The 17435-nt window shown below is 42.0% G+C and overlaps 1 protein-coding gene across 3 annotated transcripts in view; it reads left to right on the forward strand.

Moving 5' to 3' along the window:
* The first annotated feature begins 7554 nt into the window (after nucleotides 1-7554).
* Nucleotides 7555-17435, forward strand: part of LOC137044646 (von Willebrand factor A domain-containing protein 5A-like) — a 49653-nt gene continuing 39772 nt past the window's right edge. For all 3 annotated transcript variants that reach the window (XM_067420841.1, XM_067420843.1, XM_067420842.1), the window contains exons 1-2: nucleotides 7555-7688; nucleotides 8040-8089. In XM_067420841.1, the coding sequence (XP_067276942.1) occupies nucleotides 8047-8089 (43 nt within the window). In that variant the 5' untranslated portion in view covers nucleotides 7555-7688; nucleotides 8040-8046. The remainder of the gene's footprint in view (nucleotides 7689-8039; nucleotides 8090-17435) is intronic.

The following is a 17435-nucleotide window of genomic DNA, read 5'->3' on the forward strand; positions in this document are numbered from 1 at the left end:
TGTCTTTTGTCTCTTTCTTTCCGTCTCCCAGCGAAGCCCCTCGAAAGCATTCGCAGAAGAACTGTGGCAGTCCTGCAGAAAGATATCAGTCGTATAGAAGTGGCGAAATACATTTACATTTATTCATTTAGCAAACACTTATCCAAAGTGAGAACCTAGTGACTCTGAGCGAATCCCTGATGAATTCTAGGACATCCCTAATAATCAAATATATACATTCATGCACGATAATCATGTAGTGGGTTCTGATTGAGGCTTAAGCAACATTAAATCTAAATTGTGATCATTTCATAAGCTTCACAGAATGGCAGAAAGGTCCCAAATGCGTTAGACCTTCGCCCTTGGCAGAACTGGGAGAACTTCCTCCGGTGAGGAGTTGACGCTCTGTTCATATGGATGCCATATTCTGACATCTGTTTCTCCAGCAAAGGTATGAGCGTACACAGCAGCTCTTCTGCTTCATCCTGAGCCTCGTATAAGCATCAGTGCCATGCCATTGAACAGAAGAGAGGCTCTTGGGAGCGTAAATTTCACATACTTCTGATTTTCTGGCAAAAAGTTGTTAGTAGTGGTTTAAACATAAGCAATAAGAAAACTTGGCCCCATTTAAACTGCATGGTTCAAGTGAACCAATTCCGAATTTTTCCTCTCGCGGCACAGATCGGATATGACATGAACGTGTAAGAAGGTAAAAAAATGCATAGATTTCCTATATATTTTTTAGATTGGATTTAGCCCTCACTCATATGTGGTAATAAATCCGATATGATTTAGATATGTGCATTAGCGTCTGCCATGTTAGCGGTCCGATCAGATATTCTCCAGTAAATGCGAGTCGGACGTCATTGAGAAAGAGACGGAGTCGAATGAGGACATGGAACTGCGATCAAGGGCTCTCCTATTTTCCTCTGCCTTGCAGGAGAAATGTTTTGCTGACCTTTTAAAGATGTGTGGAAAAGTGGTGATTACACCTGATTTCACAACTCTGACTTCAGATCTTGAACCTCCAATACAATAAATTGTTTGCAGTCAGAGAGATAAGACTTGACCCAGTTTAAAGCAATCTCAGAAAAACCAAAAACATGCTCAAGACGTGAGAGTAAAATACAGTGATCAATGGTATCGAATGCCGCACTGAGATCAAGGAGAATCACTATAGATATATAACCAGAATCTGAGGCAATTAACAAATCAATTAAAGCCTTTACCAGTGCTGTTTCAGAAACTGTGCAACTTACAGAAGCCAGACTGAAGGGGCTCAAATAGTCTGTTAACAGTCAGGTGAGCTCTTAATGAGAAACTTGTTCTCTTATTACGGTTCTCAAAATCAGCGTTATTTGTCTTAGGTACTGGGGTAACAGCAGCAATTTTAAGTGCAGCTGGTTCCACACCAGTACTCAGAAAGCCATTGACTATTGAATGTATTGCAGAACTTCAGCACCGCCTCAATATTGAGCAGAAATTACATCTGTTAACGGGACGGAGAGTAACGGGACTGAGAGTATCGGGACTGAGAGTAACGGGACTGAGAGTGTCGGGACTGAGAGTGTCGGGACTGAGAGTGTCGGGACTGAGAGTATCGGGACTGAGAGTATCGGGACTGAGAGTATCGGGACTGAGAGTAACGGGACTGAGAGTGACGGGACTGAGAGTGTCGGGACTGAGAGTAACGGGACTGAGAGTGACGGGACTGAGAGTGTCGGGACTGAGAGTAACGGGACTGAGAGTAACGGGACTGAGAGTGACGGGACTGAGAGTAACGGGACTGAGAGTGACGGGACTGAGAGTAACGGGACTGAGAGTAACGGGACTGAGAGTAACGGGACTGAGAGTGTCGGGACTGAGAGTAACGGGGCTGAGAGTAACGGGACTGAGAGTAACGGGACTGAGAGTGACGGGACTGAGAGTGTCGGGACTGAGAGTGTCGTGACTGAGAGTGACGGGACTGAGAGTGACGGGACTGAGAGTGACGGGACTGAGAGTGACGGGACTGAGAGTGACGGGACTGAGAGTGACGGGACTGAGAGTGACGGGACTGAGAGTGTCGGGACTGAGAGTAACGGGACTGAGAGTATGGGGACTGAGAGTGACGGGACTGAGAGTGTCGGGACTGAGAGTAACGGGACTGAGAGTGACGGGACTGAGAGTGTCGGGACTGAGAGTAACGGGACTGAGAGTGACGGGACTGAGAGTGTCGGGACTGAGAGTGACGGGACTGAGAGTAACGGGACTGAGAGTGACGGGACTGAGAGTGTCGGGACTGAGAGTGACGGGACTGAGAGTGACGGGACTGAGAGTAACGGGACTGAGAGTGTCGGGACTGAGAGTGTCGGGACTGAGAGTAACGGGACTGAGAGTGACGGGACTGAGAGTGACGGGACTGAGAGTGTCGGGACTGAGAGTGTCGGGACTGAGAGTGACGGGACTGAGAGTGACGGGACTGAGAGTGACGGGACTGAGAGTGACGGGACTGAGAGTGTCGGGACTGAGAGTGACGGGACTGAGAGTAACGGGACTGAGAGTGACGGGACTGAGAGTGACGGGACTGAGAGTGTCGGGACTGAGAGTGACGGGACTGAGAGTGACGGGACTGAGAGTGACGGGACTGAGAGTGACGGGACTGAGAGTGTCGGGACTGAGAGTGTCGGGACTGAGAGTAATAGGACTGAGAGTATCGGGACTGAGAGTGACGGGACTGAGAGTGACGGGACTGAGAGTATGGGGACTGAGAGTGACGGGACTGAGAGTGACGGGACTGAGAGTGTCGGGACTGAGAGTGACGGGACTGAGAGTGACGGGACTGAGAGTGACGGGACTGAGAGTGACGGGACTGAGAGTGACGGGACTGAGAGTATGGGGACTGAGAGTAACGGGACTGAGAGTAACGGGACTGAGAGTGACGGGACTGAGAGTGACGGGACTGAGAGTATCGGGACTGAGAGTGTCGGGACTGAGAGTAACAGGACTGAGAGTATCGGGACTGAGAGTAACGGGACTGAGAGTATCGGGACTGAGAGTATCGGGACTGAGAGTATGGGGACTGAGAGTATGGGGACTGAGAGTAACGGGACTGAGAGTATGGGGACTGAGAGTAACGGGACTGAGAGTATCGGGACTGAGAGTAACGGGACTGAGAGTATCGGGACTGAGAGTATCGGGACTGAGAGTATCGGGACTGAGAGTATCGGGACTGAGAGTATGGGGACTGAGAGTATGGGGACTGAGAGTATCGGGACTGAGAGTATGGGGACTGAGAGTATGGGGACTGAGAGTATGGGGACTGAGAGTATCGGGACTGAGAGTGTCGGGACTGAGAGTGTCGGGACTGAGAGTGTCGGGACTGAGAGTAACGGGACTGAGAGTAACGGGACTGAGAGTAACGGGACTGAGAGTAACGGGACTGAGAGTATGGGGACTGAGAGTAACGGGACTGAGAGTAACGGGACTGAGAGTAACGGGACTGAGAGTATCGGGACTGAGAGTATCGGGACTGAGAGTAACGGGACTGAGAGTATCGGGACTGAGAGTATCGGGACTGAGAGTATGGGGACTGAGAGTAACGGGACTGAGAGTAACGGGACTGAGAGTATCGGGACTGAGAGTAACGGGACTGAGAGTGACGGGACTGAGAGTATCGGGACTGAGAGTAACGGGACTGAGAGTAACGGGACTGAGAGTGACGGGACTGAGAGTAACGGGACTGAGAGTGACGGGACTGAGAGTGTCGGGACTGAGAGTAACGGGACTGAGAGTGTCGGGACTGAGAGTAACGGGACTGAGAGTGTCGGGACTGAGAGTAACGGGACTGAGAGTGACGGGACTGAGAGTGTCGGGACTGAGAGTAACGGGACTGAGAGTAACGGGACAGAGTAATTGAGTTATGCAAAAAAAGAGCAAAGTGCTGCTTGACTTACATGCTAACAGCACAAGGACACTGAGCTAACTGTAGTGACACGACTGTTTTATACAGTGCAAAAAATATTTCTGAAAGATTTTAATGATTCTATTTCATGATAAAGTTTAGGTTTAGATCCTGGGGACATTTTTATATCACATTAATGTTTCTGATCTGATCAGATCTAAACACTGCTACTGTTCCTCCTGAAGGCACAAATGCCAATAAGTTTCCAGTGTAATCATATCTGCAGGATTAGACATGTAGAGAGTTCTGGTCTTCGTGATAACCCTGTTGTGAAATCCCTGCTCATGTGCACTTTGATCTCATGTAAAAAATGCAGCTTTTGTGTTCTCAGTAGTTTTTATTAAGTAGTATTTTGTTAATGAATGTTTTAAATTATATATTTTAAATTGTACATAGTTTAATAGACAATTTGATCAATAATAAAATGTATTTTAGAGTTAATTTTCATGCATACTTAATTTATACATATAATGTCCAAGGGACAGAAATGGACATTTATTGCAGAACTTCAGCACCGCCTCAATATTCAGCAGAAATTACATTTGTTATTGAAAAATGTTTGATTTCTCCTGAAAGCTGAATATCTGAGTGTAAATATTTTAATATGAAAACATTAATCATCTGTTGGGCGTGTTCTGACACACACACACACACACACACACACACACACACACACACACACACCCACAGCAAACATTCTCGGCAGGTCAGATGATCTGAAGCGAGGCATTCCTCTGACAGACTCTTGTGTGTTCAGTCACATTAGAGCCGAATCTCAGTGTGTCATCATCTGCTGCCCTCGCCTAGTTTGTTTTTGTCATCAGTTGCATTTAATCTTTGGAAATTTCACCACATCTTCATGACTGTGATTTGAGAGCTCAATCCGTTTATTTTAATAGGTTTTAAACATCTGTGTTCATTATAATCCAAACACTCACATCTGCTTTTCACCATTGTTGGTGTAACTAGCGTCTAAGTAATTAGTTACTGTAATTTATTTACTTTTCCCTCAAAAAAGTAAAATAAGGGATTACTATTGTTTTCTGTGTAAGGTTATAACAGTAACTCCTGATGTAACTGAAGTAAATACATTATATTTAATACAATAGTGGAATTTGTATCTTAATTTATCAAAACTTTAAAATACATGTTTTATGTGTCCTTCTCAGATTTATAATACTCTGGTCAGTTAATAATAGCCATTTATGTTGTTTTATATGTATATGAATCACTTAGCTCGAGGTTGATATAGGATTTAGAAAGTAATTCAAGTAATTCAAAGTAAAATACTTTTTGGAGAGAGCAATTTATAAAGTAACACATTACACTATTGAAGATGTAATTAGTAACTAATTAATCCCTTTTTAGTAACTTAGTAATTTATCCAACACAGTATTGTTTCAGATGTCCAGTACCATAACCACCACCATGACCCCTGACCCCTGACCCCTAATGAATAATGACTGTAACGTCACGCCAGTGTTCATTCATTGAGCACAACATTTATTAATGTTTGGATTGCCCAAATTACAGCTTTAGTGGCTCGAGCTCCTCCTGGGAGCCAGGACTGTGTCCAGTTATATTCCTCTACATGTCTCGCGCTGGAAAAGCACATTCAGCTTTCAGACACACGAGAGGAATGGTTTTCACCAGCACTTCTCAGTGGTCTTTAAAAATGACATTTAATTAGTAATTTCCTAATAGTTTGTTATAAATCAACATCTCAGGAAAATGTTTTAATCAAATGATGACCTTCTGTTTCAGAACGGGGCACTGAGGTCACACATGTCCACCGTAGACTGAAAGCTAATCCGGTTAATGTTGATCAGGCACTCTGGAGACACAACCAGGGAATAGGGACATATATTACATATTTATATTCCTATGAAATGTGAGATGCTATAGGAATATTTAAGAGCTATAGGCTAAGCTATCAGCCAATAATTTAAACGCTATTTTAATAATATGCAGGACACTTTGGGAGTATTTGTAAATATTTGTAAATATTTATTTAAATCTGCAATCATACACATTAAAAAGCTTACTCTCATTCATATCTTTACTATCTTAGAACGTCAACAGCTAATCTGGGAGAAATTTGGTGAAATATGCCTTTATTGTAGGCGTGCAGTTGTCATTGGAGTAGTTTAAGCTTAACTTTGTTCAACATTATTACCCGTTTGAAATAATCCATAAAACAAAACGCGGTCTGAGGCGCTCACACTAATCATTTCTGTTCCACTCGCCTATATTGCTCGCCCGTCCCACGACAGGGTCTCATGAATATTCATATGAGCTCCACCAATTGGAGCCAAATGTTCCAGAACCGACTATATTAGGCTTGTTCGAGATCCATCGGCGCTGCGCAGACCGATCGGTGTATGGCATCAGAGTACCGCGAGAGAGATTCAAAAGCATAAGGAGAAGTTTGCCCTACAATCGTTATCGCGGTACTTTGATGCATGGGCGTCGGAAACATTGTGTGTGTGTGTGTGTGCACTGTAAAAAATATTTTAAAAAATAAGTTACCTGGTTGCCTTAATTTTTAGTTAATTAAAAATAAAAATTTGAGTTAATACAATGAACATTTTTGAGAATCGACAACCTTTATTAAAATATTGTTAAAAGATTGTATTTTTTTTAAGAAGCATATTGGGTAATTGTGTGTGTTTTATTTGTGATGACCCAGTGAATTGTGCTATTTTCATGATTTATCAAATTTTTTATGTGGTTCAGATATAATAGTATTTTAAGTTTCTATTTATTAAACCAATTTCCTTCATTGTATCAACTCACATTTTTCATTTCAATAAACTCAAAATTTTAAGGCAACCAGGTTATTTACTTTTTTAAGTTAAACCAACAATATTCTTTTACAGTGTAGGACAAGACCGGCCCACTTTTTACGACCAATGATACTGGACCCACTCACTTTATCGTCTCTAATTCAGCAGGTTACCTACCCCTAACCGAGTAACACTTATTATCTTAAACGCTTTATTTCCCCATTTCTAATATTTTCTACATTTTTATTGAAAATAAATGCCTTTCCAATCTGATATGTGATGGGGAAAGAGAGTAGAGCGAGTGTGGCAAAAGGCGGATTCGAACCTCAGATCGATCTCGAAGCTTGATGCCGTGTGTTAACTCTACACTGGAGCCGTGGTTAATAACTCAGAGATTTCTGTTATCTTGTCTGGTCCAGTCAATCGTTCAGTAAAAGGCACTTTTTTTAACTGGACCCGGAGCATAATAAACCTGTTCATTATCATTATCTGTGAAACTGTTGATTTCTGTGGCAGTTAAATTAATATAGTCTTTATTAGACTATTGGTATTGACTGGTTTGAGGTCTTTTTTTGGTATAGGCAAGGGACATGGCCTCAAACGCACCATAATGCAGGAAATCACATCTACGAAATACTTTTTTTCTGGAGGAGAACCCCCAGACCTCCCGCAAAAATATTGCCCCAGCTATAATATTTTTCACCAGCCGGTACTGGGACCCACACACTTTTCATTCGCTTTCGCCGCCCAGCTCTGATGTCATTTGCTGATCAGCCTGCGCAGCGCCAATGGCTCTCGAACAAGCCTATTGTAGCACCGTCCATGTGACGTAGCTGCTGAATATTCATGAGCCCCGCCCTTGGCTCGCCTGTAACCTGCCGATCTGACTGAGTTTCATGTTCTGCGAGTCTTCCTGCAACAGTAACGCGCAGTCACTCTCATCGCACTCACTGACGGACATCTCAGCACTTAAACAAGCTGTAAGACTTACTTCCTGTGTACTTTCACTTTGTGAGAAAAGCAAAGGGGATCGTCGAAATGATTTAAACCCTTTCGGTTTCATATAAACTATCTTTTAATTTCCAGTTAGCACCTTTAAATGTGTAAATGACCTACTGTTATTGTTGTAAGCGTGTGTGTTTACGATTGTGCTTTACTGACACAACACAGCGACTCTGTATCTGACAGCAGATAATGTGTAATGTGATCGAGGTTATGAAGTAAATATGAAACTCTTGTGATGAGATATGATGTACAGTAAATTTACATTAAGCTCTTGTGATGAGATATAATGTACAGTAAATTTACATTAAGCTCTTGTGTTCTCACAGAGTCAGGATGGTGAACTGCTGTGGGCTCGTGTCGGAGAATAATAAGCCAGGTATAAACTCTCTCTCATACAGCTTTAACTGTTTGTGTATAATTCTTCTTAATCTAGCCTGCCGTGGTCCTCCTCAGCTCTAGTCAGAATATGAGTCTGATGCTCATTGGGCTGTGATTATGGGGCGTGTCTCAACCCAACCAGGAAATACCTCAATTGGACAGACCAACTACCAATCAGAGCAGCGAAGCGACGTCAACAGATCTCAACTGCACTGTGTTGCCACGTCCGCGTTTTTCCCCCGCGGGTTGTTTTCTATGTCCGCGGGTTGAAGCGACTATTATGTGATATATAGACCCATGAGTGCGAATTATAGCAGCAACCTTGCCAAAATTACACATAGGGCTAGTAGTTGGTGGGTTTTGTTTTAAAAACTTGGCAACCCTGTCTGCACGTGCGCTGAAATAAACGATCTTTGCCGGTGTTGTAAAAAAATAAAATAATTTAATGATACACAGAGCACTGACCCAACATGATCACCATTACTGAGAGAAATAGTGAAGGTGATGCAGATACAAACAAGCTATCCGTTTAGGATTAGAACAAATATAACCCAAGCCCCTTTGATGACGAGATGATTACGCTACTGTTGTACGATCAGTTTCTGTTCGGGGATAATTACTCCTCTATGGCGCGAGGCCAGACCGAACTGCCAGACCTAAACATTTTGTGGGCGGGGCTGAGTTCGGCTGGCATCCAGGCTACATTTCCCCCCTAATCCTATTAAATATATGCTATGCTATGCTTCAGCTTTCAGCTTATATTCTTAAATTTGATCTATAAATTAAATTAGAATAAGATGTTATAGGGATAATACCAATCAAATTAACTAATTTATACTAAAAAATTACAACTGAATTAAAAAAAATAATGAGATAAATGTTAAAATATCTTTGAATACACAAGTAAGAAATGTTGGAAAGAATGTTTAAACATGACACTAAACTGCCAGTAGGCGGCAGGTGACTCTTAATGAGAGAGTCGTTGAGTCGATTCGTTCAAACGGCTGATTTATTCAACAATAGTGTCTAAAGTCCTGGGAAAGAGAGACTCAATAGTTTCTGTTTGCAACATTGAGTTCCTCTTGGCTATCTGAAATGCTGAGGAGATGGAACTGATGAGGAAGATTATCAATCTTTAGTCGCAGTGGTGATAGTCCTGCCATATTTGAAGCGAGGGGACGGCTTTGCTAAATTTGCAGCCTTAGCTAAATTAAGTCTATATGATACACGGTAATGATCTGAGATGTCATCGCTCTGCTGCAGAATTTCAAGGGTATCAACATTTATTCCATGTGCCATTATTAGATAGGGGCGTGACGAGACACTTATCCCTCGAGACGAGACACGAGATTGGGTTCACGAGAACGAGACGAGATGAGATTTTTATACTATTTTTAAAATGTCCTCAATAATTAAATGTATGAAGGGAAAAAGTATTTTATTCAACTAAAAAAATTCACAAAATGCAAAACTGTTGGTGCATTTTGAAATCAACTTGTAATGCATGTAATTTACTACTATTTTAATGAATTATTTGCAGTAAAAGAACAACATGCAAACTGCAAAATGTTTTGCCACAAACTCAACCAATTGTTTTCTCCCCTGTATCAATCAATCAATCAATCAATCAATCAATCAATCAATCAAACAAACTTTTATTCAGGACACGCACAGTCCAAAAACATGTAAAACTATTCCAATAATACCACACACACACACACACACACACACACACACACACACACACACACACACACACACACACACACACACACACACACACACTGCCCCTAAACCTACCCATCACAGGAAACATTCTGCATTTTTACTTTCTCAAAAAAACATCATTTAGTGTTTTTAAGGCCGTTTGAGTTATGAGGACATTTGATATGTCCTCATAAACCACCTTTATAGTGTAATACCAGTGTAATACCCATGTAGTTATACAAATTTGTGTCCTCATAAACCACATAAACAGGCACACACACACACACACACACACACACACACACACACACACACACACACACACACACACAAACAAAAAAAAAAAAACACAATATCACACGTTTACATACAAGCTAAACCGCCAGTGGATCCACATACTGGAGAAGAATCTGACTGAACATGTGTTGGGTTCGTTAATGCTCAGATTATTCTATTTGCTGAGTCAGTCAGTCTACACAGTCTTCTGTCGTAGTTAATCCTCATTGCCTCCAATGAATCATGTGCTTCAGCTGTGCAGATGCAGTGATCTAACCATGAAGTTGTGTGCCATGCCTCACTGATGTAAGTGAAGCTATTAACAGGAAAAAGCACTTTACTGGAGAGAATCAAACCATTATCAGAGCAAAACTGAAATAAATGATTGCTAAATAAAGAGCTACTATCAGAAACATCTGCATTCATGTCACCCACAATAAAAAACATGTGGAAGCATTATCCTGAATAAAGGACATAACACAAGCCAGCCTATCGAGATATTCATCTTCATTTTGAGAACACTCGTAAGGTGTATAAACGTTCAAAATGATGAACTTTTTACCACCACAGCTGAACTCAATTCCTATAGCCCAGTCAACATCCAATCTGACCACTTTCACTAACTGATCAAACTTTTTGTGCCATAATACAGCAACACCACCAGATATTCTGCCACGAACTATTTCGGTCCTCAAGTCAGTGGTTGATTCACCTGCCCCATAGAAGTCTTTATGAAGAGAGTTCAGTCTTTCCAAATCTTGCTTAGGTAGAAAAGTCTCTTGAACACACAGTACATCATAGGTCTCCAACAGTTTATCCACCACAAAGCGACATGATTTATCTGCAGTAGTATGCCCAACACGCAATCCCCGAGCATTAAATGACACAATATTAATATTCATTTATGTGAGTGTATCACAGGTACCCATATGGCAGCTACGCTCCTGTCGGGCTGCAGATGTAATGTCAGACATTAGATTAGATTAGATTAGAAGCTTTATTGTCATTGCAATGCAACTAAATTATAATGCCCATCTGATCACTGAAAACACACACACAAATAGCAAAAAAACAAAGAAGACCATAAACATTTTAAGTTAAATAAATAACATTAAATGAAAAATCATCTATCATCTAAAAATCACCTGGTGGGTAGTTTGCTTTACTTTTTATAATACTTTCACCCAAACTGAATAATTAAAACAAGTTTAAATGGGTAAATCTTCTACACATGATTTTTATTCTTCGTTTTCTTTTTCTGCATTTTGAGCGCTTTTGTGGTATTATATTTATTTTGTCCATCAAAAGTGTGCTTTCGCTTTACACCGTGACTGCAGCTGCAGACCGAGAGCCTTTACCTGTCTGAGTATTAAATACTAAACTAAACGAAAGTTTGTTACATTTTCTGGCTAGTTTACTTTATTTTTTATAATCATAGCCATACTTTCACCCAAACTGAATAATCAAAACAAGTTTAAATTGCTAAAATCTTCCACAGATATTTTTTATTCTTCGTTTTCTTCTCTGACATACTCCAGTTATTGTTTAAATACACTACACGTGCTTCCTGTGTGCATTTTAGGCACTTTTTGTGTGAAATCACATTTATTTTGTCCTTTAAAAGTGTGCTTTCACTTTAATTGAGCGTCAGAAACGTCAGCAGCGCAGCAAAAATAGGCTCGCAGCCGAAACCCCCGCTTCCCTGCTGCTCACGCGACGCTCCTGCTCGACGCTCACGTGCTGCTCCTGCTCCCGGTGTGAATGCACTCATTGATTAACATGGGCGCCGAAAAAAATACGCGCTGCTCACGCGCCGCTCACGTTTGCGGTGTAAAACGGCCGTAATGGTCTTTTTGGGAAGGCCAGTGAGAAGGCCATTACAATAGTCCACCCTACTGGTGATGAAAGCATGAACGAGTTCCTCTAAGTCTTGCCTGGAGGCAAAACATCTAATCCTTGCAATATTTTTCAGATGATAGTATGCTGATTTAGTTATTGCTTTGACATGACTACTGATACTCAGGTCTGACTCCAAAATCACTCCAAGATTCCTGACTTGATTTTTTGTTATCAGGCCTTTAGCCTCAAGATATGCGTTCACCTTGAGAATTTCATCTTTGTTTCCAAATGTAGTGATTTCAGTTTTGTCTTTGTTTAACTGAAGATAGTTTCGGCACATCCAGTTGTTAACTTCATCAATGCATTTGCACAGGGAGTCAATGGGGCTGTAGTCATTAGGTGACAGTGCTAAGTAGAGCTGGGTGTCGTCAGCATAGCTGTGGTAAGCAATATTGTTCTTTTTCATTATTTGGCTCAGTGGCAGCATATACAGGTTAAACAGGAGTGGTGCTAGAATTGACCCTTGTGGGACTCCGCATGTCATGGACGTCCACTCAGACTTATGGTCTCCTATACTCACATTATAACCTCTCCCTTCTAAGACCTGAACCATCTGAGGACCATCCCAGAAAGCCCAACCCAGTTTTCCAGCCGGTCTAGAAGTATGTTGTGGTCAACAGTATCAAATGCAGCACTGAGGTCCAGTTGTACCAGAATTGATGTTTTGCCTGTATCAGTATTTAAGTGAATATCATTTATAATCTTTATGCGCGCTGTCTCTGTACTGTGATGCGGTCGGAAACCAGATTGAAAATTGTCAAAATATCCATTCAAGCTTAAGAATTTGTTCAGCTGATTGAAAACAACTTTTTCAATGATCTTGCCTATGAAGGGGAGATTTGAGATTGGTCTGTAGTTGCTCAGTATGGAGTTATCCAGATTTCTCCTTTTCAGAAGAGGCTTAACTATTGCAGTTTTAAGGGCGGTTGGAAAAGTCCCATAGAGAAGTGAGGAGTTCACCACTTCTAGGAGATCTGCTTCCAAACAGTTATGTTAGCTAACCTATTTAAGGGCTAATGGCAAAGCTTTCTTGAAAGCTGTCTTGATTGTCAACCCATTTGAGTAAAGGTGCAAAGGTTTCTGTAAAAAATAAATAAAAGTAGTGCAGTATTGCATGCACCTAATTACACCTTTACTACCAAATTTGCATTTGACTTTTAATTTATAAATTACAGGGTTCAACGCTGAATATTTTTTCTATTGGCTCTGTGTTTTGATGTTTTAAATATGTTTAAAATATATTTATAACATATTTATATCATTGATGTTTTGATGTTTTATATTCCTTTAAAATGTTAAATATAGATTTTATAAGTTATTTAAAATCAAAAAGAAACTTTGAATGTGACATTAAAACTGCAGTAGGTGGCAGCAAGTCACTGTTAATGAGTGAGTCAGTGAGATTCAACTGATTCATTTAAACGAATGATTCATTCAAGAAAGAAGCATTTGACTGCGTTAAAGATACACTGTGTGATATTTTTCCCCATCTAGCGGTGAAAAGGTATATGTGTCAACGGTACAGAGACTGCAGGAGACAAAGATGTTAGTTAGCAGAGTTTATTGAGCACCAGAGAGTATAACAGGGTGAAGTGCAAGGGAGCAGGTGAGAGGGAAGTCTTTGTGTAGGAATGGGAAACGCTGGAGAGTTCGCTGGAGAGTTCGTTGGAGAGTTCGTTGGAGACTTCATTGCAGAGTTCGCTGGACACACACACACTGGACTAGAAACACAGGGAGACTTGACAAGAGATGTTGGAGATCAATAGATATCTTCGCAGGAGTCCTGAGGTAAAACAGAGAGTGTTAGTACCTTCTCTTAGACGAGACCGGACAGTGACTGATAGTGTGTGTGTGTGTCTTTTGTGCTGGTGGTCATTGGGGTGATCATGAGTAGCAGGTGTGTGTGATCAGAACTCAGGAGAGGGTGTGCGCTGTGAGTGGGTGGCGTTGCAGCCTGGCATATAAGGCGCAATAATTTCGATCTTTCATGTATTCATACTCTTGTGTAATCGACGCCCCATCCTAAATAAATCTGTCTCTTCCGTGATACCCTGAAAATTTTGAATATTCCAATCTAATATGATTTCCGAACTGTAAGGTTGCCAGAATAATAATCCTCCACGGTGTGTTAATAGGCCAGAGGAGAACTGGCACCCCGACTGAGTCTGGTTTCTCCCAAGGTTTATTTTTCTCCATCACGCCCCGATGGAGTTTTGGTTCCTTGCCACTGTCGCCTTTGGCTTGGCTTGCTCAGTTGGGGACACTAAAAAATATGATTAAAGTTATTCAACTTATTATACAAATTAAAATGTATGAATGAGGTCTTATTTAATTCTATAAACTATAATACTGATCTGCCAACATTGTCTCTCTATGATAAATTAAAATAAGCTGATAACATCACTGTTTTCTCCAGTACGACTGTACAGCCAAATCTAATTTTGTCGCAATATTACCCTGTTTGACACTGTGAAGCTGCTTTGACACAATCGTGATTGTAAAAGCGCTATATAAATAAAGTTGATTGATTGATTGATTGCTTCCTTGATGTAGTTCTCCATGGCCTTCTCCTCCGGTAGGGAAAGGGGATAAATCTTTCCCCTGTGCACTGGCTCACCCGGAAGCAGGTTGATGACGCAGTCCCACACACCCAGTTTGGCCATGGGACTGGCGATCAGGGGTACTGAGGAAGGTGTGCTGGTGGATGCAGAAGTGGGCGCCAGTGGAGGTGTGGGTAGCGAGCGGCGCACGGCATCCAACAGCTCCTGGAAGGGATCCGGGGAACTCATCTGGTGCTCACGGTGTTGGTCCGGTCTTCTGTCCACGGTACAGAGACGGCAGGAGACAGATGTTAGTTAGCAGAGTTTATTGAGCACTAGAGAGTATAACGGGGTAAAGTGCAGGGGAGCAGGTGAGAGGGAAGTCTTTGTGTAGGAATGGGAAACGCTGGAGAGTTCGCTGGAGAGATCGCTGGAGAGAATCACCGGAGAGTTCGCTGGAGAGTTCGCTGGAGAGTTCGCTGGAGAGTTCGTTGGAGAGTTCGTTGGAGAGTTCGCTTGAGAGTTCGCTGGAGACTTCGCTGGAGAGTTCGCTGGAGAGTTCGCTGGAGAGTTCGCTGGAGAGTTCGCTAGACACACACACACTGGACTAGAAACACAGGGAGACTTGACGTTGGAGATCAATAGATATCTTCGCAGGAGTCCTGAGGTAAAACAGAGAGCGTTAGTACCTTCTCTTAGACGAGACCGGACAGTGACTGATAATGTGTGTGTGTCTTTTTTGCTGGTGGTGATTGGGGTGATCATGAGTAGCAGGTGTGCGTGATCAGAACTCAGGAGAGGGTTTGCGCTGTGAGTGGGTGGCGTTGGAGCCTGGCGTGTCTGTGACAATATGACCATCCAGTGAATATTTGTTTCTGTTCCTCTCAATTCTGATTTCGTTTTAACTCCTACGGTGGCCGATTTAGTCCAAGATTAACATGGCTTCCAGTTCGACCTCGTCCATGAGTGCACTCGAGTGTTAAAACACGAAAGGCAAAGCTTGAATTTACGGGTATGTTCCTCTTTGGCTGCTGTACTTTCAAGATGGAGTGGCAACATGGCGACCGCAATTCGAACCCCTCACCCGTATGTGTTTTCAATGGCAAATAATAAACTTACGAGAATACTTTATTACTTGAAAGAAGTAAATATACATTAATGAGCACATTTTTTTTTTAACTAAGAATAAACAAAAAAAGTTACACAGTGTAGCTTTAATAAGTGGGTCATTGAGATCTGGTCCTTTCACCATTGCGTGTTGCTCAAAGTCATTGCGTGTGCTGTGATCTTTGTTTGTAACTAATTTTGTTGGCAAAATAGAGCAAAAACAGGCAATATGGTGTCTAAAAAGTAAGTATCTTAATATTATCTTCTTGTTTATTGAATTGTTGTATAACATGAATATCATTTGTAATTATACTGATAATTGGAGAAAACGACACTATTTGTGTGATACTGGTTAACTTTATTAAATTATAAATATAAAACTCAAACAGGGATTTTGCCCATTATTTTGAATTTTGGGGGTATTCTAAATGCATTTTAATAGAAATCCCGCAGTAAAAGCATGCACACTAATATGCACGCGCAGTTATCATGCTAGAAAAGCCTAACGTTATATTGCAGAGTGTATGCATGCTTTCAGTAATTGTGTTTCTGTTTGGCTTTTGTAAGTTTTGTTCATGCTGGCCAGGGGCTGTACTCTCCTTATTGTCGAACCCTGAATTTCCTCACGTGGGCCGGTCAAGGATAGCCAGAGGGCCGGATGTGGCCCGCGGGCCGTACAATGCCCAAGTCTGGTTGTAACCAACTGCTCTGAGACAGAAGGTTGAAGATCCAAACGCAGTATTTATTAAAGGGTAATTCAAAGTCGTAGTCCATAAAACAGGCAAAAGGTCATACACAGGTAGGCAGTTCAATTAGGCAAACAAAACAAGGGACAGAGGCAAAAGGGTAATCCGAGACAGGCAAGAAATCCAAAGAACCAAGAAACATGAAACCATAGAAACGCTCAGAAATGCAGTTGACACTAAACAAGACTTCGCAATGAATGACAGAGATAACCAGGCTTATATAGGCAGAGGTAATGAGGTGATGAGACACAGGTGTAAACATTGCGTGCTAATGAGTCTGTGGAAAGGATTATGGGTAATGTAGTTTGTGATAGAGTGACAGCCCGGGGTGGAGTGTCCTCTTGTGGTAATCACGGGCACTCACACTGGTGCATTGTGACACTGGTTTATTGTGTGGGCTGTAACTGTTATATAGCTCTGCGTACACCTAGAATCCAACCGTCGGCAGTAATAGCGATGCTTTCTGCCTCTTTAAGCATCTGTACAACATCGGCCTTGGACTCGTTGTATAGCTTTGGGACCACCGTGCAAGAAAAATGCGTGTGTGACAGAACAGTGTGTGTGTGTGTTTCTCAGTTCCACTGAAAAGTGTGTTAAGGTGTGTGTTTCTGCAGATCTTCTGGTGTGTGTGTGTGTGTTTCCCTCAGTTCCTCTGAAGAGTGTGTTGATGTGTGTGTTTATGCAGATCTTCTGATATGTGTGTGTATGTGTGTGTGTGTGTGTGTGTGTGTGTGTGTGTGTGTTTCCCTCAGTTCCTCTGAAGAGTGTGTTGATGTGTGTGTTTATGCAGATCTTCTGGTGTGTGTGTGTGTGTGTGTTTCCCTCAGTTCCTCTGAAGAGTGTGTTGAGGTGTGTGTTTATGCAGATCTTCTGATATGTGTGTGTATGTGTGTGTGTGTGTGTTTCCCTCAGTTCCTCTGAAGAGTGTGTTGAGGTGTGTGTTTCTGCAGATCTTCTGATGTGTGTGTGTGTGTGTGTGTTTCCCTCAGTTCCTCTGAAGAGTGTGTTGAGGTGTGTGTTTCTGCAGATCTTCTGATGTGTGTGTGTGTGTTTCCCTCAGTTCCTCTGA

Source organism: Pseudorasbora parva, chromosome 17, assembly GCF_024679245.1.
Source record: "Pseudorasbora parva isolate DD20220531a chromosome 17, ASM2467924v1, whole genome shotgun sequence".
NCBI lineage: Eukaryota > Metazoa > Chordata > Actinopteri > Cypriniformes > Gobionidae > Pseudorasbora > Pseudorasbora parva.